Genomic DNA, 26,987 nt, shown 5'->3' with positions numbered 1-26,987 from the left:
CAGCCATCTGGCATGTGGTCTCCCACTCTTTTTGCTACCCTCTACCTTTCCTGGCACTATTGTCTTTTCTAATGATTCATGCCTTCTCATGATGTGGCCAAAATACAACATCCTCATTTTAGTCATCCTAATTTCCAGGGAGAGTTCAAGCTTGATCTGGTATAGGACCCATTTGTTTGTCTTTTTGGCTGTCAACAGCCATGAAGGACTATTCCCCATAAAGAAGCAGGTGTCATTTGGAGACCCAAAAAGGGCTCTGTGGCTCCGAATTCTTGGTGCATCTTTGACTGGTGTGTCAGCTATTTCCTTTCTTGGACAGGGAAATCTTAGTTACAGTAGTGCATGTGCTGGTAATTTACCAATTGGATTAACACAATGTACTGTACATGGGGCTGTCCCTGAAAACAACTCTGAAATGACAGCTGGTTCAAAATGCAACCATTAATCTTCTCCATGAATATCATACAAAAACCATAGTATACCAGTGTTGAAAGAATTGTGCTGGCTCCCAATACATTTCTGGTCTGAATTCAAGGTGCTGGTAATGGCATGTAAAGCCCTAAATTGATTGAGACCTCAGTACTTGAAAGTGTGCCTACATATTCCTGCCCAAAGCCTGAGGCGTGCAGAAGATGCCCTCCTTTGTGTCATATCAGTTAAGGCAATATGCTGTCAGAGGGCACCCCAGTTATAGAAACCCTTTCCCCCTTAGGGTCCTGATTGATGTCTATGTTGCTGTCATCCCAGATGAAAACATGGCTCACAGAAGAATTTTGGAGTTGACTGTTTTTTACAGATCCACACATGTACATGGTTTTTGAATTATTTTAAAGTACATAATTGTTTGTAAAGAAATAAATACATTCTTGTAAAATCAAAGCAACTTGCATGAAGGATATTCCTTGCTATAGTTTGGGGGGCCCTTAAAAGCCACTTTCACATCTGTGATTCTGTGATACTAAAAAAGAGAGAAAATGTGCCCTTTCTCTTTGCCCATTTTCATCTTCAGCCACTTGGGAGGGGCAGTATTGGGTGACAGTGGATCAGTGATATGCATTGAACTCAACCTACAAGATTGTATGGACACAATTATATAGACACAAAGGCTAGGAAAAAAGCAAGAGTCAGTTTTTGTTGTTGTGTGCTTTCAAGTCATTTCCAGTTTATGGAAACCCTAAAGTTTCTTTCACAGGTTTTCTTGGCAAGATTTATTTTGGGGGTTTGAACTTTCCTGTGAGGCTGAGAGAATGTGACATACCCAAGGTCACCCAGTGGGATTACATGGCTAAGTGGGGATTCAAACCCTTGCCTTCAGTGACACAGTTCAGTGCTCAAACCACCATATTATGCAGGCTCTAATTCATACTTTTACATTATCACTGTTTCCAAGTATAAAAACAAATTGACTAGTGCTAAGCAGTTTCATATTAATGCCTACCTTTACTAGATTCCAAGAGATTATTCAAAAGTAAGGAACTCTTGCTTAAGGGATCAACAAAGTATTTTATCTTCTGTATCCATTATATGCCACAAGACATGTTTCTGTGGTGAACTTTTATTCATACATGTATTTAAGAACAACTTACTTTTAGCACAGGGAATTAATAATTGCAGTTTAAGATAAAATGTCTGCCACCAGAGATGTTATTTATCCCTGGAATTAATATAGTGGTATTTTATAGCTGTATCAGCTAAATATGCTACTGATAATATGAAACCTTTTGCTCCTTGTGGACAGGAAAGACTGATTAAAGCGGAGGCAGTGGCAGGGAGAAAACTTACAATGAAAATAAATCATGATGACTCACTCTGAGAAATGTCAGGATATATCGTCTATATTTTTTTAACAGCCGCAACAAAATTTGGAGTTGATACATGGTAGTTAAGCCTCAGTAATGGCTAAGGGTGAAATCAGCTACATATGTGACGTTTGGAAAGAGTTTGTTGGGTTTGTGCTACTTGTCTAACATATAAAATCTATTGTGATTATAAGAGGACAGAAACAACACATCCTGGACTACTAAATTTTTGATAGTTTCACAGTGTCTATTATAACACATGAACCTCTCCTTGAGCTTTTTTATTATAATTCCTTGCATAGATTCTCCATAAGAATCTGCTACAACCTAAGAAGACCAGACTTTCAGCGGTGATCCAGAGGATCTTCTCATCAGCCGCTCCCAGGTTCTGGAATGACCTGTCGGACAAGATCCGCCATATTACCACTTTGGAAGCATTTAAAAAGACTATTAAGACGGATCTCTTCCAGCAGGCCTTTCCAGACTAGGTTAGATCCATTAGATCCATTAGACTTGTCTCCCCCCTCTATTAATACCTCTGTTGATACTGATATCAAAATTGACTGATACCATCACCCCATCCCCCCCTCCTCTAGAGGAAGACTCATTTCTTGCACTAATCTGCCCAAAATTTCAATGTATTCCTATTGGACAGTTTTAATTTTTTTGATGTTTAATCTCTTTTTATGGGTTGATCACTGTTTTTATAATTGGGGGAGGGTTGGGGTTTGGGGGTTTTTAAATTGTAATTTTTAATTGTTTGATGTTTTATTTATACTGTTGGAATCCACTTTGATGCCTTTGTGAAAAAGCGGAATACAAATAAAAATAATAATAATTATTATTATTATTATTATTATTATTATTATTATTATTAGACTGGTATGCATGTCTCCCAGTAATTTTGCTTGCAATTTCTCTTCCCCCTCATCTATTTGTAAGGAAAGTTAGATTCTTGCAAGTAAGGGACAGCAAAAGTTATGAGGGATTCTAATGACATCGAGGTTGGACTGAAAGAAGTAACCACTTGGCAACTGAGGCCCGATCCAGATGAGCCTATAGTGCACCCTCGTCACGTGCTAGGGGTTGGCCGAGGGCATACCGCCCATATGTGCCTCACCCCAGCACATGATGCATGCATCGAAATGGTGGCTCCCTATACACACGGGTGCCACCATTTTTACGCGATGGACACTTAGCATCTGCATGTTACGCCCCCATAATGACATCACGAGTGTGCCATTGGTGCACCGCAGCATCATTATGGCACTGCAAAAAGAACCCGCTTTTTGCAGGTTCTTTTTGCTCCACAAGGGAGCCACGCAGTTTGTCCGCTGTGGCTTCCTCGTGGAGCAAACAAGGCGCAGGCAGACCGCCCTTTTGGGGCGGTCTGTACCCCGCCAGAGCTCCTCATTTGGAAAGGACTTGAAGATTACCAGTGCCCTGATAGGGCTAACACAGTTCTTAAGGACCTGAATTCTTTTTTGGTTAAATAATTATTCAGCCTTAGGTTCACAAAAAGAGTCCAATACTGTTTATTTTCTGTTTTTCACTGTACAAATGCCTGAATCCATGGCTTTTTCAGTCAAGATCAGAGGTGGGCAACCTTTGGTCCTACAGATATTGTCAGATTGCAACTCTAAACAGTCCTGGTCAATATAGCCAGTGGAAAGGGAAGCAATCAGTTGTAATTCAGAAACACCTAGAAACCACTGTGCATTGTGCACTGCACCTCTTATCTAAACTAAAATATCCATGTTAGAAAACTATGGATTCAGTCATTCAATTTCTATAAAACTATTTGATTTACCACTGCTGACTATAATGTCACTTTGAAATTCTATTACTTTGAAACATGATAAATCCCTTTATCACTGTAGAATGTTCCTCTGACTGCTATATGTCAAACAAAATCTATATTCCATAAAATTTGATGTCTCCTTGCAACTGAGGAAACTAAGTTCAATTTTTGTGGTCATATATTATATCATAGAATCATAGAATTGGAAGAGACCACAAGGGCCATCTAGTCCAACCCCCTGCCATCAAATTGCCAGCTTAGACAGCTTTAAAAAAGCTGTCAAGACGGATCTCTTCCGGCAAGCCTTTCCTGAATAAAAAGTGCCCAGCCACAGAATGACTGCCCCCCACATCATGTATTAGCCCACCGCTCTGTCCTCGTCATACTGTATATATTTTATTTCTTTTTTTATTCTGTTTTAATAGATATTTTAATTGTAGCATGTTTAATTCTGTTTTAAGGCAGGGAATTTGGGACACAATGTTGTAAATGTGGATTTTAATATATTGTGAGCCGCTTTGATTGTCTAGTTACAGAAAAGCGGGATACAAATAAAAGTTTTATTATTTATTATTTTATCTGCCATGGAGGAACACACAATCAAAACACTCCTGACAAATGGCCATCCAGCCTCTGTTTAACAACCACCAAATAAGGAGAGTCCACCATACTCTGAGGCAGTGTGTGTTCAACTATAAAACAGTTCTTACCATCAAGTTCTTCCTATTGTTGTGGTGTAATCTCTTAGGTGAGGCTCCTAAATCACTTTCACATGTACTGTTCTCAGGTCAGGTGTCACCCATTCTGTATTTGTGCATTTTATTTTTTTACTCCTTCATTGTAATATCTTACATTTCTCCTTGCTGAAATTCAGTTTTTTAGTTTTGGTCCAGCTCTCTAATCTATCAAGATCATTTTTAATTATGATCCTGCCTTCTGGGGTATTAGCTACCCCCCCCCCCCCAATTTGCTGTCATCTGTAAATTTAAGAACCTTGCCTCTGTTCTATTACCCGAGTTATCGATAAAGATGTTGAATACAACTGGGCCCAGGGCTCTGTCACACTCCACTTGTCACTTATCTCTAGGACAAAGCCATTGGTGAGCACCATTTGGTTTGGGTCACTCAACCAACTCCAAATTCACCTTACGCTCACATGCTGCATCCACAACAATTCCCTTCATCTACCGAACCTGTAACTCTATTTTTTTTAAAAAAGAAATCCGATTAGTCTTGCATGATTTATTCTTGGGAAATCCATGTTGACTTTTAGTGATTGCAGCATTCCTTTCTAAGTGCTTACAGAATGTTTGTGTCATGATCTTCTCTAGAATTTTTCCTGGTATTAATGCCAGGTTGACAGGGCAGTAATTGTTTGGGTCCTCTTTTTCCCCTTTTTGAAGATGGGAACAACATTTGCCCTCCTCCAATCTGCTGGACTTCTCCTGTTCTCCTTTGGTTCTCAGAGATGGTTGCCAAGACAGTTTTTTCAATACTTTTGGATGTAGTTCATCTGGCCCCGGAAACTTAAATTCTGTTAGAGTAGCCAAGTATTCCTGCACTACCTATTTACCTATTATGTACTATCTCTTTAACTATTCTGTGCTGCATTTCTCGTACTGCATTATCTGCTCCATTTTGCCCAGGTTGATCTCTGTTTTGCTTTTGAAAGAAGACCAAGGCAAAGAAGGTATTGAATAATTCTGCCACTTCTCTGTCCTCTATTACCATTTTCCATCTTCTACAGTCCATGGACCTAACATTTCCTTATTCTTCCTTTTGCAACCGATGTAACAAAAACATAAAAAGCTATGCCTTGCAGTGTCTCACATGGACTAAAGGGAAGGAGTAATGGTCAGTGGTCTTAATGAGCCTTGTCAGCCACTCTGCTATATCAGAAATTTTTGTCCCAGGGAGAAAGCACATCCTCAGAACATCCTGTGAGGCCCACATACCACTGCTTCTGTTCCTCTCAGCAGAGAATTCCCTGCCACACCAAGCATCTCCTCTAAGGATTGGCAGGTGTCATTCCATGTGTTTCTATATCCATATGATCCAGTCTACTTCACACTTTTCTTGAAGCTTTCCAATTATCGTTTCTGAAGTCATCAACTTGCTACACAAATATCACAAATCAAACTCAATCTACTCAAATTATATCTCTTCCACATTATTTTTATCATAACACCCCAAAGCAATGTGAAGACATGATTATAGACTAGAGAAATGTGTCTTTTCTGTCTTTGACTTAGGTCACACTGCAGAACACACTGCAGAAATAATCCAGTTTGAGACTGCTTTAACTGCCCTGGCTCAGTGTTAGGGAATTCTGGGAACGGTAGTTTATTGTAGTACCAGAGCTCTCTGACAGAGAAGGCTAAATGTCTCATAAAAATACAGTTCCCAGAATTCCCTAGCCCTGAGCCAGGACAGTTAAGGTGGTCTCAAACTGGAATGTTTGGACCATAGATTCTATGGGTATTGAGAGGAGTCCTTTAGTCAAAAACAGAATTCTCTGTATAGAAACAAGTACAAAAATATCTGGAATAAAATATATAAATTCTCATACCTAGATAAATTGGTAACAACTAACAACCTTATTTTCAATTTCAGGTGAATTTGGAGAAGTATGCAGTGGTCGCTTGAAAACACCTGGAAAAAGGGAGATTCCTGTAGCCATAAAAACATTGAAAGGTGGATATGTGGATAGACAACGACGGGATTTCCTTCGAGAAGCTAGCATCATGGGACAGTTTGACCATCCAAATATTATCCGCCTTGAAGGAGTTGTTACAAAAAGTGAGTTATTAAGAACATTTTTCCTTGCTTTCATATTTTCATATTCTTGTCGCAAAATTATTGTTGTGTTTTTGTCTGCTCATCCCAATCCAGTGAGAGAAGCCCACATGCCAGTGAAATTTTCAGGTGGGTGCTGCTTTATATGGACAGTACATACAAAATGATGTTTTGTATAGTTTGGATGGTTGTATTGGAACCTCAAGCTAAGTGCTAATATCTACTTGACTGGAATGCATCTTCAACACCTTCAATTGGGGTATTCAGTTCAGTTCAGTCTTGATTATGGTTTCACCTGTCCAAAATCCATATCATTGGTTTAAAAACCTGACTGCTTAATATATACATATTTGTATAGTCTTTCCTGTGAGAACTTAATTTAAGGAAGGTAAACATAACTATTTTACAGTCACACAGTATAATGTTTTCCAATGTTTTTTATTAATAAATCCTAGCACCAGGGTGGTGAACCTATGGCACATGTGCCTCTCTGGCATGCGAGGCCATTTCTGAAGGCACACAGAGAGACAGGAAGGCAGGGGAAGAGTAGGAATAGGCACGTGCCTGTTCCTCTTCTTCCTCCATCCTCCCGTGCCTTTAACTGTTTCTGGGGGAAGAGGAGAAACAGGTGCATGCCTATTCCTACCCTTCCTCTGCCCTCCCATCTTCTCCTTGCCCTCCTAGGCTTTCAGGTATCTCCAGGGAAGTCCTGGCTCTGGAAGCCCCATCCCCAGAAGGTGGAGGTCCCACCCTCTGGAAATCCCATTCCTACCCCAGAAGTCCTTCCCTCAGTACCGGGTAACACCTGGTACAGAAATGCCTTTGAGTTTGGGCACTCAGTCTCTAAAAAGTTCGCCCTCACTGCCCTTGGATGGATGGATGGATGGATGGATGGATGGATGGATGGATGGATGGAGATATACACATACATACGTGCACACACACATATATATAGAGAGAGAGAGAGAATGAGAGAGAGAGAGAGAGACAGTCATTATTCAACAATTATCAATGGTTTTCATATTGGGAACAAAAGACAAATAAATGAAAGGATTTCTAAGGAGTTATGAGTTTACAGAACAACAACAAAAATAAAGGTTCTTACTCAAAGGAAAGTAAGACACTAGAAAGGTTTTCCATATAGCAATGGTGTGGAACCTTTCATCTGTTGTGAACCACAGTTCCTCAGAGTAAAGTGTCAGTGGCAACATGCTATCTATGGGAGAGGCTGAAAATAGTAGCATGCTGGACCAGAGCCAAAGGTAGAGAGCCAATTCTTTATTTCTCTCATTATGCATTCTCTCTCTCTCTCTCTCTCTCTCTCTCTCTCTCTCTCTCTCTCTCTTTCTGCTGTCCTCTGCCACTCCCTTATATTTTTTCTTTCTTATCACTTCCTTTATTGTTATAATCACTGCATTTTTCCCTCTCTTTTCATGTCTTGCTCCCCACCCAGAGAACTGACAAGAGGCACTGATCATTTTCACCAGAGTACTGAACTGATAGCTTGTACAGTGTTTTTGAAATGAGGCTAAGGGCTGTGAGTAACCCAGAACTGTCCTCTATCCTAATGGCTCTGTAGGAAACTGGCTAGCTCTTTAAACAGGCAGTGGTGTGTCAAATAGGCTTTTATTATATATATCAAGGAGTCAACTAATTCATTGTGCATTATGGATCAAACAAACTAACATGCCATATTACCACCTTGGAAGCCTTTAAAAAGGCTATTAAGATGGATCTCTTCTGGCAGGCCTTTCCAGACTAGGTTAGATCCTTTAGACTTGCCTCTCCTCTCCAATGATATTTCTATTGTTCCAATATCAAAATTGATTGATACCATCCCCCCCATCCTCCTCTCATTTCTTGCACTAATCTTCCCAAAATTTTAGTTTTTTTTTTCCCCTATTGGACAGTTTTAAATTTTGATGTTTAATCTCTTTTTATGGGTTCATCACTGTTTTTATGATGGGGGGTGGGGTTTGGGGGATTTTAAATTGTAATTTTTAATTGTTTGATGTTTTAATTATACAGTTGGAATCTGCTTTGATTCCTTGTGAAAAAGTGGAATACAAATACATATTATTATTAAAAATATTATTATGCCAAATAATTCAGAAAATTGTATTAAAATATACATACTTTATTGGTGTCTCTCAGCAAGGTGAAAATGCGTACTCAGATAATTCCCTGTAAATATTCCTAAATACTTTTACAATCCCACATCCTTTTAAACCACTGTTTCTTGAGTGGCTCTCCTAATACCAATGTAGAGGGAAGCAGACAGTTTTTAAAGCCATGTGATAAACCATATATGCATGTAAAAAATCTGCTAAGACCAGCTATCCATTTAATTTTAAGACTTATGTGGTACAGATAATATTTCCCAAACAAAATTCTTACTCTTCTCTGAAGATGCTCTGAAGATGCCAACCACAGATGCTAGTGAAACATCAGGAATAAACTCTTCTAGAACATGGCCATATAGCCCAAAAAACCCACAAAAAACTATAAAAATTCTTACTCTCACCATCTCATCAAGTCAGATGATTTGCAATTCTTCCTTACGTTCATTGCTTCCTTATGTTCATTTTAAAGTATTTTAAGGTTTCTGCAAGCTGAAGTGTTGACAGTATGAGAAAAGTATGTCTTCATATCACTGAAATATGATTAAGCCTTTCTTTTATAACTGCAGTCTGGATTCTGGATTATAAAATATAAAGTAGTACTGCTGTAACACAACACAAAGTAGCAAAAACAGATGCATACAAAAACATAACCTAAGTCAAGATACTATGTAATAACATGGACCGAAGTGTGATGGTACCATGTTTGAAACTACAGTGGACCCTTATGCTTGGGTTTGGTTCCAAGATCCTCCGTGGATAACAAAATCTGTGGATGCTCAAGTCTCATTAAATATAATGATATAGCAAAATGGTGTCCCTTATAAAAAAATGGAAAATCAAGGCTTGATATTTGAAATTTATACTTTTTTTTAACATTTTCAAACCATGGATGGTTGAATCTGTGTAAGAAATCCATGTATAAGGAGGGTCAACTGTACTTGTGTCAGAATACAATCTTGTACTGCTTATAATGCTTGACAGTAATACAAGTTGAGTCTCCCTTATCTGAAATGTTTGGGACCAAAGGTATTTTGGATTTTGGAATTTTTTTTTTAGATTTTGGAATAACTGTATTTGCTTCTGTGTACATAAAGAAATCTCTTGGAGATGGGACCCAAGTCTCAACACAAAATTCATTTATGTTTCATATGCCTCTTATACACATAGCCTGTTGGTAATTTCATACAATATTTTAAGAAGTTTTGTGCATGAAACAAAGTTTGTGTACACTGAAACATCAGAAAGCAAATGTGTCACTGTCTCAGCCACCCATTAAAAACATTTTGGGGTTTGGAACATTTTGGATTGTTTGATAGATTTTAGAATTCTTGATAAGGGAGATTCAACCTGTACTGAGTACTATTTTTTCCAAAAGTTCTTGTCCAGATAAAATAAATATCTGAGCTATTATATCTTATCTATCCCGCTCCATCCTTTGGCTTTTTTTTTCTTCTTTTGACTTTCTTCATAGTAATCTTGGGTGCCTGCAACTAAATTCTCAGAGTTCTTTGTGTTCAGGAGAATCCTTGATATAAAGAGCTTAGGGATGGGACCTGACATTTCCATACTATGATATGATTCCTAAGAATATAAACACCCTGTGAGGATTACTGGTTCAGTAGTGCCTGGGATTCTGGTGTTGCTGAATTCAAGGATCCTGCCCTGTGAAGAAACCTCAGAAAAAGGCATTGAAAGCACACCAGGGTACATATTTCAGATCTGAAAAATTGGAAGGGGGGGAGAGGGAGAGCTGGGAAAAACGAGCTGTTTCTTTGTTCTAGAAAACAGCTTGCACCGCCAGAAACAATTCCAAATTAAACCAAATTCTGTTCTTATTAAAATTTAATCTGCTAAATACAAAGTTTTGAAACTTCATCCCAGCAGCATTGCTGAAAGGAAGGAATGCTTTTAATAATTTAAAAAATATTGTTGTAATGCTAGCATGCTAATAATCTAGCTAGTGAGCCATCAGAGAACATATTACTCAGAATGGTGTTCTGTTGTGACTAATAGAGTTCTCTAGAAACAGATGCTCACAACCTGCAAGCAACTCAGTCTTTCTGCACCATGGTACTAAATCTTACCATGGAAATGTTAATGCCTCCTTTCATCATATAAATATTGAATGCATAATGACTGACACTTTTGGGTACTAGTGTGGCTAGAGCTGCAAATTCCTATAGGGTACTTCTTCTGGAAATCCAATGCTGTTGGATAATTGTTGAATTTTGTTAACATGAGAATCTGGCCTCTAGAAACTGAGTGAAGACTAATGCTTTCTTTGACTAGTATCATGCAGTAGGAAAAATAAAATAAAGATAAAGTAGCAAAAATAAAATAAAGATTTTTTAACCCCAGTGAGAATTTGAGCATACTGCAGGGTATTAAAATGGTATACATCCCGAAGGAAGATTTGAGTGTACAGTATGAAGTGTTGACTCACCATTTAACAATTGATTCAATGAGACTAAACTAGTTGAGATTGGACAATTATATACACTTCTTATATTGTGGTGTCCTTCTGAACCTAATGAATCCCTATGTGATGGCAGCATATCTTTGGTGCTTCCCCTCAAAGAAGTGCCAAGAGAATAGAGGGGCATATTTTCTTAGTCCCATCTGCACCTGGTCAGCTCCCCCATACACTGCACAGCCATCATGTACCATGGTTCCCTGCACTTCCATCCAGCCTTTAGGCAGTTATGCCTGCTGGAATTTTGTAAGTTCTTTGGCATTGTCGTCCTTTGCTTCATCCTTTACATCCATTACTACATGCCCCTAAGTTTTAAAAAGGTAAAAAAATTACCTTTGACAAGATTGCCAAGTTGTGTCTGACTGTAGGGGGCAGTGTTCATCTCTGTTGCTTGGCCAAACAACCAACTCTGTGATCATGTAGCCAGCATGACTGCAGAAAACACTTTTAACTTCCTACTAAAGTAGTCCTGTTTAGCTACTTGCACTTTTACATGCTTTTGAACTGCTAGGTTGGCCCTTTGACTTATCCACATACCAAAGCCATATTTTTGGCCCCAAAACCTATCATCAACGTATACATGAGGTCAGCTTACACAAAAATATATACGGTGGTTCATAAGAAAATGTTTTGACTTCAAATTTGTCACTCAGTTTTTTAATATTTTCCTGCCGCAAAAGTTTCTCAGAACTGAATTTAGTTCTTACTTAATCATATTTCAGGATTAAAACAATAATTGAAAGTACTGCATATTTGTATATTTAGCATTAGATTGACTTTACCGTAGATAAGAGATGCTGAGAGTCAAAAAATAGAGCTCAATTTACCAATAAATTTTCCAGCTATTCAATACTGGATAATTAATTACATTTTTTTATTGTTCTTTTAAAATGTACTTCTTATTTGCAAGCACAGAGGGATTTCAGTTTGTTGCAATTTAAATTCTTTGCAGCTATAAACAATTAACTGACTAATACTGGCTTGGGTGCTTAATAGGCTGAGTCTATATGTGAGTCCCATGTTGGGTGTAGCAGTCCAGGGTTCAAGTGATGGGTGAATGAGGAATAGTATATTATACAACCTCTCCTTATTGGTAGTATTTGTTTGCTGTAAATTATCTTTTAAAAAGGATTATGGGGTTGTAGGCCAAATAATTTCAATTGAACAAATTACTTGAATAGATGAATTTAGATGGTTAATCAAGTGCCAGTTAATGAATCAATCATTAAATCAATTATCAGTTAATTTAGATAATTCACCAACAGGAAAATATTTGGCCAAAGGCCTTTAAAACATAAGAGTTGCATTTAAAAAAAAAAACTATTTAAACTAAAGTAGTGGAATTTGGATCTGTGGGAGTACTGTAGTATGAACAGTTTTCCAGTTGCAACACAGCCTAATTCCCTTTATTAGTTTCAACTAGAATAAATCCACTAAATCAGTAGAAACTGCATAAGCGTTGGCTTACTATGTTCCAACTGAGGTAATGAATCTAATCTGTTTGGAACTAGCACTAGGATTTAGGCCATAGTATCCCTAGCTATAGGATAATTATCAGATAGACTCTTGACACTTTGAACTCACTGGAACATACACCACTGTAAGTGGTTAATGAATCACTGTCTAGCAGTAAGAAACAGACTTGATCTACAATGCTTAGGCATACACTTTTGCCTCTACTAGCCATTAGTTATTAAGCTGTAGCATTGCTTGAAGATCTTACTTCAGTTACCAGGAAAAGTCATATATAACAGTGTTTTTATCTATTGACCTTAAAAAAAACCACCAAGCCACTAAATTACTTCACTGTAATAAATTTTAGAGTTTGGTCCAATCAGTAATAATTGAAGAATGAAAAAACAAAGTGCTTCCCCTTTGTATAAGAAAAATTCTAATTATTTTTTACAATCTCAGAAACTCAAACTAATGTAAAATCCAGTTACAGTCTAGATTTTAAGTTCCTCTGGGAGGGGTTCACTGGCTATTCCCACTAGAAGAACAGGAGGGAAACAATTTCCTATCTCCTGCAGTTCCTCTGCTACCAAGAATGTGGTGCAGAAAGTGCATGGGTTCTAGAATAGGAATGCAGTTAGTGCTGGGGGGCTGAGGTTAGTAAAACTCAACCTTGTGCCCCTTCTGCCAATAGCAGTCTCCATTGCAGTAGGTTCCTTTCAGTGAACATTTGTGGAAAGATAAGAAATGCTCTTCATTGGCAGAACCAAACCAGAGGTGGTCCTATTAAGTTTTAATAAGTTTTAGAGACATGGAAGCAATCTCTCTTAATAATGGAAGATGCATTAGGAAAAATAAATGGCAACAATCTTGGCTCTTCTATCTGTTTTGAGTTAACTCAACATCCGATCCAGTATCTTCAGAATGAGGGTTGTGTGAGAGACAGTATTCCTCTCTTTTCAGTATTTCTTATTCTTTAAGGGGGAAAATCCACTGAGTTTTCCCCGAAACCCCTTTTACTCAGATCCACTTGAGGGTTTCACTCACAGAATGATCCTGCTTTTGGAGTCTAATTCCACTTTCCTGCAGGGAGAAGGGAAGAGGGGTCAGTCAAAATTGTTTCCCCAACTTCCATTAGCAGGAGTGTTCTGTGAGTGGATTCTGCTCAGACATTTTGATGACATTTTGGTGTTTCTACTTGTCTACACAGAGCAGAGAGAGAGAGAAAGGGAGTATTTCAGTCATTATCTCATTAGAGAATTATAACATCCAAACGGTAGGAAAGATACTGTATATACTTGACTATAAGTCGAGAAATTTATGCCCCAAAATAGACCCCAAAATCCTGGATCGATTTATATCTGGGCCAGTACACTATTACTGCTTAGAAAGGTCCTGAAACAAGCACTGCCTGATACCCCACTCTTTGTGCCCCAAGACTGGAGTGTGTGTGAAGGGGTTTCCAGTATGATTTGAAAGCCTTCCCTTCCCATCAAAGAAACAGCCCTTTTAGCTCCACTTCTTTCCCTTCCCACTCTGATTTGAAAGCCTTCTCTTCCCATCAAAGAAACACCACATTTCACTTCCTTTCTTCCCCAACCTGATGTTAAAACCTTTCCTCAAGGACCTGGGAAGTGGTGTCAGGTGGTCAGGAGAGGGCCAGTGAAGGAGAAGGAGGTGTGGAAGTGGTGTTTTCCCTTTTCCATCCTTTGTTATAGCCCCCTAAATTTTACCCTCGGCTTATCTAGGGGTCATATCAAAATGCATGATTTTGACTCTGAAACCTTCCCTCGACTTATACAGTATGCGGTAAACTTGTACATGAGTATATACTAACTGTGTCTAATGGTTTCCTGGAATTCACTTATTTAAAATCTCTAACGTATGCACATATCCAAAGTCCCTGCTGACCATTTCTGCAGTCTCCTGGCATTACTAGTACTTATTCCTTTGCACAACAAGAAAGGTAATTTTTTCCCCAGCTGCAGTCACTTGTTTAGGATGTGTGTTTCACCTTCCTGCAGTCCCTTGCTCTTTTTGTTCTCTTCCCATATGTGTATGCCTATCACCCTTCCCCTGGCCACATTTCAGCCACATTTTCTGCCTGACTTCCTTTATGCATGGTATAAGGAATGTATGTATGTGTATCTCTATAAAGACCGTCACACCATGTAAACCATAATATGGCAACACAGAAGCAGCACCTTCTAGTTCTTCTCACTGTAATCACCTAGCTCACTTGTTTGCTCCCCCACCTTTTCTCTCTCTGCTTTTTTTAGCCCTTTTCCTCATTGCCAGCTCTAGAGTGATAGATCTTTGCATTATTTGATTTAAAAAGCTGAACGTGATTGTTTGACTAGGTGGGGCCGCTTCCCCTAGCTTTGGGGGGGGGGCGCAAGGGAAACCTGTGTGAACCACAAACATGTGTTTTTGTGTGTATCCCACAGCTTTTCTCTAAAGCAGGAGAAGTGGTGCATTTCTCAGGAAGCAAACTCTCCAAGGACAACAGAGAAGGCTGTGTGAATTACAAGCTAGTGGGGCAGGGGCATGTATGCACATATTTCTTCCTTTTTCCTTTGGGAGATTGAGAGGTACATAAGATGAATTTAACTCTGTTTTCCCACATCTTTCAAATGCAGGAAAGCATATCGTAAGAAGTCGAACCACAACTGAGGTTTCACAGAAAGGCTTTTTTTAAAAAAACAATCTAAATAAAATGGAATACATGACACTAGTAAGGCATCATACAGCTTGGACATAATGGTGATTTGGATAAGAGGGGCTGGCAACATCAATAGTGGCACATTTACAGGCTCATCACACAGGATTATACACTCCCCTAATCACTCCCACTTTGAAAGAACCAAAACAATTGCAAGTGTGTGTGAAAAAACAGAAGCCATTTGTTATGCAAACAAAGGGAACTTTTCTGAGAAGTAATGTGAATAGCTACATTGATTTAACACCAAACAAGGAAAAGAAAAAAGATTGCTGAAGCATTCACAACTCCAGGAAGTATATATCTGTGTGCAGATTCATCCAGCATTTCTTACATCTAGTTTATTGTTCTATAATGCTGAGACTGCAGATTCTGAAATGTTTCCCATTTTTTAGTTGAGATCAGAAAATGAATGCTCTTGGATCTATTTTTTTACATGTTGTGACCACCTTGGTTATGCCATTTACACAAAGTATGTGTCCTGCAGTTCACACAAAAGCTGTTCAATAAAAGAACAAAAGCAAGTATTTGTTCACTCTGGTCTTGTTTTAGAAACAGTATTGATTTTGTGGTTTTGGGTTAAAAAGACTCATTTGTTTTATTTAAAATCCATTGAATGATATGCTGAGAGTGGTAGAGGTAGAAAACATGGGGTTTGTTTGTTTTCTTGCTTGTTTGCTTGCTTGCTTGTTGGCTTGTGGTCAGTCTGCTTTAGTGGTTGTTTTCATCTTACCTTTGAAAGTTTGCCTCTATGTATCAGTTTTGACTTTTACACTGAGCTTGTTAGGGTGGGCTCAAAACAGTCTGAAACAGCAATCTTTCCAAAATGGATCTGGAAAAATGTGCATCTTGATCAAATATTGACAAAGCAGTGCATGAACTCCTGGGGAGCAGGCATTGATTTAGCTTCCAGATTGCATGAGATATTGAAATATGTGAGCCATGGAAAATCCCCATTCTGTGCGGTCTCTGTAGCTGGCTTTCTTTTTGATAGAAAGAAATCTACAATTGAAATGCATGTGCAAAACAATGAGCTCATTTAATGATTTCCATTTTCAGCATTAAAATATTTACTCAGACTTTGCTATGTGTGTTTATTTTCAAAATAGTGATATTTGTTATATAACAGTAGAAATTTCACCATTAATGTAGATTCTAATCTGTTGACCCAGACCTGGACTTTAGAAGGAAAGCCCAGAGGAATTTTTAAAATAATGCTCTGTCTCTGTCAGTAAGCAATATGGAAACAACATTTTGTGAAATGAGAAAGTACTTTCCTTCTGTTGAATCCTGAGTTGTGGTAATTTTTAGCTCTTGGAATACATGAATAGTTTTAAAGTTTGACACAAGCATCTACAGTATACCATTATGACACCACAGGTTATTCTTAAGAAAAATGTTAGTCTGTTTATCATTAGAAATAAAATCAAGATGCCATGATAATCTGTTTTGCTTAATATGCAACAGCATGCTAATAATATGTTTCACTGAGTAAAGTTTCAGTCACACCATAGCCATTAAGCCTTTTTTCTATGTGTTTTGTATGTTGATAGGAAGTTTGTGATTAAATGTGAACTCCAGGGATAATAGGCCTAAATGCAGTTCTTAATTCCAAACTAGAGTATTGAACCAATGGGAAATTAGTAGGTCAACAATTATTATTATTATTATTATTATTATTATTATTTATATAGCGCCATAAATTTGCATAGCACTTTATAGGCATCATCAAAACAGCACATAACCTGCCAATACCATACAATCTAAAAACCATAAAATATAAACTATACAAAATTAAGCAAGTTATGCAGTTAAAATACAAACTGTAAAAAGAGCTAATACATATAATCAAATATAAAATTATAAAACAATATTAAAATACAGTTCCAAATGCTTTAGGTAACAAGAAAGACTTTAATTTGGATTTAAAACTAGCAAGAGAAGAGAGAGTCCACAGATGTTCAGGGAGGCAGTTCCAGGAGTATGGTGCAGCAAGTGAAAAAGGACGAAGCCGAGCCAAGGAAGAAGAAAACCTTGACGGTGTAAGAAGCCCTGGGCTCCTGGACCACAAATCTCAAACATGTGATATGGTGAGATGAAATAAGGACTGACAGTTAAGGGGCAGCTAGGTTGTGTAAAGCTTTAAACGTTAAGAGAAGAAGCTTGTACTGAATCCTAAAAGGAATGGGTAGCTAGTGAAGAGATGCCAAAAGTGGGGTGACATGATCAAAGCGATGAGCTAAAACGATAATCTTAGCAGCAGAATGGAAATCAGAGGACTATTTATATAAGTTCTAGTGATTTGAGGCTAATTGTATTTAGCCCTTAATATTTTTAACTAGCTTGTAAAACTGGGCTGGACAACTTGAATTCCTAGTGCCAAATTCTGTCTTCAGCCCAGTTCCATGTGGTTTATGTAGTCAATATTTGATATGTTTATCAAAAGTCTATGCTTTTATATATTTTATATATTTTGGCATGATTTTGTAAATCCTCATAATAGGGATGTGTAGATGAATAATTACTGTACTTTTCTCATCACTGTTCAGTTCTTTCCCTCCTCCCCAATTTAAGCCTTCCAAAGTGTTCTCAAGGATTGTTCCACACAGAAAAAACACGTTAGGGGAGGGAGAGCACATTTGTTGTGCAAAAATGACTGCATAGAAAATGTGGAAATTTCTGTGTAGAAAAATCCTCTGGAACACTTCGGGATATTTGAAAAATTAGAGAAAACTGTGCAGGAGTCTTGCTGCTCTATTTTTCTTCCTAACTGGATTTCTTGACTGTTAGGAAACCAACAATTAATATTCTTCCCATCAGTACCACAAAATTATATACATTGGGCTTATTTTGATTCTCACTGGATCAGTGCACTAACCTTTCTATGAAAACCTACTATTTGTTTCTTTTTGTCCCAATGGTTATTAACAGCAGAGCTGGCCGATAGATCTGCTGTCATAAGGGCAGTGAATCTAGTTCTTAAATTTCCTATTACAACTTCTCAGAGCTGTGTGTGAGCTGCCCCAGTGCCTAACCTCTGCAAGGATGGAGTCTAGCACTGGAAAAGCTCCCATTCAACTCAGAGCGTCTACAGGAGGAGTAGCTGAAAGATTAAGGAGATTATCGCACAGGAAATCCACACAGGGATAAACACAGGTTGTAACCATATGGAATGGATCTTATCACACAGCCAGGAGCCCGGGCAGTAGGCAGTGTGTATCCAACCCAGGCTTCTCCAGAAGCTTTTCAAGAAAGTTGAAAATTGGGTAGCAGGACTGGAACGTTTGGGGAAATGCTTGGCATACCTGCAGGTCTGTTGACATTGCCCCAGCTGTTTGCATGGAACAATTAGACTCACTTTATAAGTCAAGAAGTAATCTCTCTACAACCACTGGCCATTGGTTTAGGGCATTGAAGATTTTCACACCTGGCTCCAGCACTGCTAAAATGTCCTCCAAACAACCCTAAAAGGTGGGGAAAGAGCCTGGAATGCTCCCCTGGAATGCTCCTGGAAAGAGGAATTCCTATGAATGCTAGGTTTGTGTTAAAAGGAAATCTGCTTACCTTGCAATGATTCAAGAATGCTAGAGGGAGCCATGTTTCCATGGTGGTTCAGGAAGCGCTCCTGGCATTCAGAGACAGGGGCTTCTTTTCCCTTTTAGCTCCATTTGGAGGATGTTTTAGCAGGCAAATGTGAAAATCTTCAATGTCACATAAGTTTGTTGCATGATTGTACTGGCTTAGTTCAGTGCTTGATTTTATAACATGATGTCATGACTCTCCCATTTCCTTTATTATTGGATGACATCTTTTCCTTGATGGGAAAACTCCATTAATGGCTCCAGTATCACTGCTGTACTGCTATTGCTTTTCATGCAATCATTTTGTTCAGCTGCTGTTCTGATATTCTGGCAGCCCTATGGTGTGAGTGAGCATGGTTTTCCTTGTCTCCCCTTCTTTCTCCCCAAATTGGGTGAAGTCAGTCCACTTCTGGTGTCCAGACAAAGGGGACGTAATGGTGCACAGAAACATCTTGGCTTTTAGTCCTGGTAGTTTGTGGAATCTGTGCAATTGCACAGTTGCAGCAAAAAAGGGAAAATAAGCAGTGTGCATGTACTTCCTAGGATGAACACGGGGAAGAAGGCAGGTGAGGCAGTGCAGAAGACTGACTGGGGCAATGTGCATCACCAAAGTGGCATAATAGCACCATTGCAGAGAAGGTGTGATAGTGATAGTTTCCATGCTAGTATGTTTCTGTTTGCTTAAACAGCATGATTGCTACAACACAGCGGGCTGGTGTGATGAAACCCTCTGTGAGTCTGCCCTGTTCTTAAATCCAGACTACTCTTCCACATGCCCTTCTGCCAGTTTTGGTTCCCCAGCTTTGGACTAATATCCTGGTTCCCGACCTCTTGACTATCAGTTCAACCACACAGCTTCTCATTTCGCCAAGTGAATTATGACACTGCACCACATAGCTTATGCAGGTAGTTAATACAATACTGAACAATATTTCATCAACATTGCTGGTGCAGATAGTTAATAAAGGCACTGAACAATATTGATAATGCAGTTGCATGGTTGTTAACTACTGCTAGCTACAGACAACATATCACACACAAGCTCTTAATTAGTTCCCTGTTTGTTTTCAAGCATCAAAATGTCAGCGTTAATCTTTAAAGCTCCAAATGGTCTTTTTTCAGAGTACATTTTCAGCATGCTGAGATCTTCTGATGGAGAAATGCTGCAAGTGGCTCAGACCAAGAAGCCACAAAAACATCTTGAGCAGTAACATGTTTCTTTGAATTTTTTTCTCTAATTCTTTCTTTATTATTATTATGATCCACAGATCCAATATAAAAACAGACATAAAATAAAATGGAACCAAAATCAAAAGGTAAAAAACTGTACAATAGAACAGTATAACAATTACTATCAACTTTTATTTAAAATACAGAGCACTCTAATCCTCTCTGCCTCTGTGAGAAATTTAGCAACAGCCAAAATGACTTTTGAGGATTTATCCTCCAACAAATACCTGGTATGGTTGATCTGAACATCCAAGAGATTTCCTCAATAAAAGAATTATTAGATTCTGACACACCTCATTGTAATAGCTACAGGACAAAATAATCAGCATCATCAACTCAACTTCCTTACTGTTACAAGGATACCATCTCTCAGGGTAAAGGACACCAGTGTATCTGCCTCTAAGTAATTCAACAGAGAACAGGTTATATCTAGCCTGAGAAAAGAATCTGCAGCACTTGGGCACTTATAAGTTCTTAATATAATCAGCTAATTGAAAAAGCCTAGTGTAATGAACATTCAATGCACTAGGAGAGAAACAGCACAAATCACAGAAAACTCTCCCACAGTCTCTGTTTAAGAGATTTTAGGGCAATATTCAGTCCCAAACTAGTGAGAAGTGAAGAAGAGAGAGCAATCAAACCTGCTTTTTTGGGAAGAAGTTTGTACCAGCTGGTTACATAATTGCGCTGGGGCAGGTATACAAGCAAACCTGAGCCAACCCCAAAAATACTGACTTCCAGCCAAAGCTTTAAGGCATATCACCAAACCTTTATCAAAAGAGGGCTTTGCCTTGTCTCCAGTAATAACACAGAGTTATGGACATAATTGGGGTGTTGAAGAAGAGACCTTAAGAACTTTGTTTGTTGCCTAACAATTTCAGATGTCACTCCCCCAATCCAAATATTACAAGTGCAACAGACTTAGCATTAAACACTTTCAATGCAGATGACATTGCATACTCCCATTAGTAAAGAAGAAGCATGTTATTGCAGCTGCACTAACTGATGCTTTCTGGAAGACAATTGCTCTGTGAGAATTCCATGACAAAGAGTGGTGAAATGATAGCCCTAGATATGAAAACCTTTTAACTTGTTCTATGGTGTGCCCCTCAAGAGACCAGTGATGTTGGAATAATTTTTTCTTAAAAACCAAGATTTTGGATTTCCCAAAATTGATTTTCAGATCATTAGAGGTGCAGTATCTTGCTAATTTCATTAAAAGATGTTTCAGCCCAGTTCTGGACCAGGAAAGTATAACAACATCATCTGCATAAAGCAGAAGGGGGACTTTTCTAGAACCGAGTTTGGTTAGATAACCTTCAGGGTAAGCCAAGATCTCTTCTAGATCATTTACATACAAATTAAAAAAGGTAGGAGTGAGGATACAGCCCTGCTTGTCTCCTCTGGACGTAGCAATTTCCTCAGAAAGCTGTCCCTTTAAGATTTTTCTCTAGTTGAAGGGAAGTTAATCTTATTGTTGTGTGCTTTCAAGTTGTTTCTGACTTATGGCAGCCCTAAGGTGAACCTATCACAGGGTTTTCTTGACAAGATTTGTTCATAGGTGGTTTGGCTTTGCATTCCTCTGTGTTTGACTGTAACTTTTCCAAGGTCACTCCAGTCCAAAACACACTGCAGAAATAATCCAGTTTGAGACTGTTTTAACTGTCCTGGCTCAATGCTAGGGAATTATAGGAACTGTAGTTTTGTGAGACATTTAGCCTTCTGTGGTGCCAGAATAAAGTACAAATCCCAGGATTCCCTAGTACTGAGTCAGGGCAGTTAAAGTGATCTAAAACTGGATTATTTCTGCAGTGCGTTTTCGACTTCAGTGAGTTTCCATTGTCAAGCAGAGATTTGAACTGTAGTCTTGCAGATACCTGGGATGCTGGGCTCAGCATTCAAACCACTACATTGGCTCTTGATCATTAAACTAGCAAGCTTTCTAATTTAATGGCTGGTTATAATAATAATATAATATATAATAATATTTTTATTTATATTTTTCCGCCTCTCCCAGATGGATCGAGGTGGGATTACAGTCCGTTAAAACCCATACAGGTGAAGATCAGGACTTCTATCATCAACCAGTGCAATCAGGCAAATGCTGGGATCATCTGCTCTTTTGGTCAAGCAGCAAGCATCCATGCCCAACAAACTAGCCCCAACTGAAGATGCTATCAACCTGCTGTAACTGCCTCTTGTGATAAAGCCCTAAGATGATGGAATACAATAAATGCTTATCAAATTTGCAGATGATACTACAATTAATACCCCAGATAACAGGATCAGAATTCAAAGTAACATTAACATATTGTGGGGATGAAACTAACACCAAAAGGTACAAATGTGAGATACTACATGTTAGCAGGGAAAATCAGAATGGTGACACCTAGCTTGACAGCTGTATATGTTTAAAGAATCTAGGGGTCTTAGTTGATCACAAGATAGCTAGGAATCAACCGTGTGAACCAGCAGCAAAAAAATGCCAATGTAATTCTAGGCTGCATCAACATTGCAGCTTATATGGAGTTCTAGGAAGTACAGCTTAAGAAGGATATCAGTAAGCCAGAACATGTCCAGAAGAGAGCAACCAGGATGTTAAATAATTTAGAAATCAGGCTGTATACGGAAAGGTTGAGGGAACTGGGGATGGTTAGCATGGGGAAGTATAACAGGTAATATGGTAGGCATGTTGAAATATTTGAAAGAATGTGGAAGATGGAACATTTTATTTTTTTTCTGCTGTTCCAGAGAAGATGAGAACTAAAGGGTTCAAATTACAGAAAGGAAATTCTGACTAAATATTGGGAATGGTATACGTAGGTTGGCATTGGAACATATTGCAACAGAAGTGATAGGCCCTTTAGAGATTCTTTAAATAAAGATTGGTTGACTGCCTCTCAGGGATGCTTTAGCTGTGGATTTCTGCACTGGGAGGAGCTTGGATTTGCTGGCCCCTGTGATCCCTTTCACCTATATGATTCTATGTAATTTTAATTACATTGTTTCAAAGTATGTATTGATTGAAGAGTTAAATATAAAATAAAATGGTTTTGGAATTGCAGCTTGACTTATCAATTCATTCTACATACATTTTGAAACATAACAGATTCAATGTCAGAGTCTGAACAAACATCATCAGAATTTTGTATGGTATTAGCATTTTCAGTGTGGTTATAACAACTTGTACATAGCGCTTCTTCTTGAACCTTTGAATCAGCTAGGAATTGTACCTGTCTGCAACCCTAGCATACTTTAAGTGCAGTACAAGCATTAAGTCACAGTTTGAGGTGTTCTGCTTGTGCAGAGTTAATACAGCTGAACACGTATTTGCTCACCCAGCAGAGCTTGGGGTTTTGCCATGCTGTTTATAACAAATGTAACTTTAATCCATTATATGCTATTGTCAGCATTCAGCTAATTTTGATGTGTTATATTAAATTTAGTATTAAGTAGGCTAGATGGAAACAAAAATGTGTTAATCTATATATTTTGAACTAATTTGTCATTTAAAAATCCTTATCATATATATGTTAAACCAAGCAAATGAGATCATGGCCTGTACAATGCCAGTTTGAGCACTGAAATACATAGTGGGAGATACAGGGAGCTGAAACTAAACTTTTATTATACATACTGTATCCAAACCTGTGTAGTTTAGAATAATACTTCTTAACCTATCTGATGTAGGGGGTAATATTTCTCCCCCAGTATATTGCAGACTGGGAACATATTTGTGTCCCTGTGCTCCAGGGACCAGTAGCAGATGGCTTGGAGATTGGCAACCACCATTTAATACAGCACTGATTTAGAAGACTGGGAATGCACAGCAGTATGTTTGCAACATGCTCCCAATTTGCATCCATCAGCAACTGGCCATTTCACCTGAACGTAGCAAGCTGGTTTGTGTCAAAAACACTTCATGACATTTTGTTGCTTGAGTAAAAGGACAAACTATTTCTGCCTCATTTCCATATATAAACCCCAGCTAGACAAGCATTTGGATCTTACTTCAAAATTAGGAGTAGTATAGCATCCTTGACTGCACCTGGCACCCTGTTTAAAGATGTGTAGTGCCCCAATCGATGAGATTGCATTCCATGGTGGATAGAAGATTATGGATATACAAGGGACAGAATTCTGTACATGTGAGAGCCTTTATGAAATGTCTCTGTAATACCTATATAGACACTGAAAAAAGTATGGAAAGAATCTGATGATGATGATGACGATGATGATGATGATGATGATGATGATGATGATGATGATGATGATGATACTGCTTAGGAGGTACTATTACAAAGCCTATTAAAAAGATGTAGCGAAATAATGAGTCTGTCATTATGAAAGTATAACATCCTAATGGTCCATATACTGGGATGTGATGACAGTAGAGAAATACAGTGTGTCCACGTTATAAGCGGGCATGCCTTATGCAGCTTTCAGTGTACGCTGAAAGCCACACCAGAAGAAATATTGCTGTGTACTGGAAAGAGTAATGGCGTGTGTGCCCATGATGCACATGCACCGCTGCTCCACCACGCCGCCTCAAGTATGAGCCCCATTGGTTTTAATGGGGCTTGAGCTTACATGGCATTTCCCTTAGGCGTGGGGGAGTGTCCGGGACGGATCCCCTGCGTAAGGGAAAGGACTACTGAATGTAATGTAATGAGATGGAAGCAAGTGCCCAGACAATGAGATGTCTGTGTTTCTGTGTTTCAGTATAATAAAAATGTTATATACAAACCTAAAAGATTACCAAAGAATCTGCTTGTTTCCCATATAAATATCTTGAGATTCCAGTATCTAAGAATGCTTAAGTAGATTGTTGATATTAACTCAGCCTGTCTGGTTCAACCAACATCATGAATTGGACACTCAAGTAACCAGAAGGTGATAATGTAACTTCAAACAGAATCTAGATTATCTGGCAAGTGGCAAGGACCCTCAGTCCCTCAATTTTAAGAGACAAGGGACCTTATTGCACGGCCCCAAAACAGAATGAAAGGGCGTGGGAAGGGAACGGAATGGGGAAAGGATGCATTTTACTGCACGCTGGAATGCCACTGATGCCACTGGAAGTCCCTGTTTCATTCCCCAACCATCCCACACAGGGCGATTTTCAGGAATTGTTCTGAACAGTTCCTGAAAATTGCCCTCTGTGGGGCAGTTGGGGAACGGAACGGGGACTTTCAGCGGCATCGGCAGCGTTCCTGCATGCGGTAAAATGCATCCTTTCCCCATTCCATTCCGTTCCCTTCCCACCCCTTTCATTCCACGCCTGGGCTGTTCTAAAAGCCCCATGCGATGAGGTCCAGGGTCTGGAACCCTGCCTGTTTTACTGGGTCAAAATCACCAAAGTCTTCTCAACACATAGAGCTGAGCAGGCATATCCGTGAGGATTGGCATTCAGGTTCCAGTTTTGATATTTTCCTGAACTGCTCTGCATTTGCAGTTTTTATCAATCAGTCGCTTCATTTATATGCTGCCTTCTCCCAAGAGTGAAAGCCAGGGTAGATTACAGAATTCAAAAAATACAAGTAAAACCCCATAAACTAAAACACCTTTTATCTAATTTTCAGGGCCTTATCTGGGTTATTGCCTGTATTTATTGTTGTTTTGGTGTACTGTTTGTTGTTGTGTTTTGTTTTAGAATGTATTAATAAAATTAGGAAAAAAAACTAAAACACACACAAAAGAATAAGATTAACAATAATATTAAACTGTATGTAAAATTAGAATTATAGCATCCTTCACTGTATCATCTGAATCAATATGCAATTTTAAAAGGATTTATTTCTAGTTGTTGTTGTTACCAGCTACCAAATGTAACAGGTCTGTGTGTCTGAAAATGTGGAATTTCTCTCTCTGCCACAGGAATATTTTAATATGCTCAGAGGTTAGAAGTAGCTAGTTAGATATATATTATTTGTAACTAATTCCTTTTTGCAGTCACTAAGGCATAACTAAATAACATCATGTAACAAAGAACAGCTCAACTCCTTTTGCAATATCACTTAGCTTTAGTTATTTTTGCTCCCTTCACACTACACAGATTATAGCTCTGTGCTTACACTTTAACTCCCTTGGGTTCACCTGATGGAATCCTGTGCTATTTATAGTTTCATGCAGTATTTAGAATTGTAAACCAGCCTACCGCAGCACCTCCTCAAACTACAAATCCCAGGATTCCACATGATGCAGCCATGACAATTATAGTAAAATCAAAGTGTAACAATTATGCAGTATGAAAGGGCCCTGTACCACAAAGGTGGTTTCACTACTAAGATGTGTTGGGGTTTTTTTACCAAAGACCAAGGGCTTGTGGCACACTGATATCTATGTGTTGTAAGTAACTATTTTAGTTATTTCATCTTTTAATTATTTGGGAGGAATTATAAGCATAATGGTAACTAACTACGGATACTTTAATTGTATCAAATTATTTTTGTAAGTATATTTTTAAGCTGTATAAGGACACCAGTTTTATCCAGGACAGAGGTGCTAAACTGATCCTAGCCTGTCATCACTGTAACGTTTCCAGCCTCATCTTTTCAGGATCAGAATTCACAGATTAAGATACTTGTTTTAACAAGCACAGGTCATTGCTTGACATGCACATTTTGACCAGCATACTGTTTGACAAGCAGTTTTTGAACAGTACAGGTCATTGTTACAGACCTTGCAAGGTAAATCACACAAAATGAGTTTGTACAAAGTACGTAGTTTATAGCACATGCTTCATATCAGGTTGAATCAAAATTCTGTCATACTTGACAGGCATGACATCAATAGTGTTTAAGATGTCTTGAGTAATTTAACTCCCTATTATAACAAAGGGTTATTCTAAGTATGACTAAATCTGGATCCAGTCCACAGTATTTAGGTGTGCTCGTATTTTTATAATATGGAGAATATAAACTTTTGATACTGTAGTAAACTCTGCACTTTCCACAAAGACTTTTAAAAATATATACTGCATTACAGAAGAAGCCAGGTGCAATTGTATAGTA

At 38.5% G+C, this 26,987-nt stretch overlaps 1 protein-coding gene across 4 annotated transcripts in view; it reads left to right on the top strand.

Annotated features, from left to right (window-relative positions):
* The window catches only part of EPHA6 (EPH receptor A6), a 608,811-nt gene that overhangs the window by 439,139 nt on the left and 142,685 nt on the right, over nucleotides 1-26,987 (top strand). For 2 of the 4 annotated variants that reach the window (XM_089512280.1, XM_089512276.1), the window contains 2 exons: nucleotides 6,214-6,399; nucleotides 6,493-6,525. In XM_089512280.1, coding sequence (XP_089368406.1) covers nucleotides 6,214-6,399; nucleotides 6,493-6,525 — 219 coding nt within the window. The remainder of the gene's footprint in view (nucleotides 1-6,213; nucleotides 6,400-6,492; nucleotides 6,526-26,987) is intronic. The other 2 variants (XM_089512279.1, XM_089512277.1) reach the window with 1 other exon arrangement.

Source organism: Sceloporus occidentalis, unplaced genomic scaffold (assembly GCF_023333645.1).
Source record: "Sceloporus occidentalis isolate IW3139 unplaced genomic scaffold, rSceOcc1.0.p SCAF_2, whole genome shotgun sequence".
NCBI classification, from domain to species: Eukaryota; Metazoa; Chordata; class Lepidosauria; order Squamata; family Phrynosomatidae; genus Sceloporus; species Sceloporus occidentalis.
This window is presented reverse-complemented; position numbering and strand designations above follow the sequence as displayed.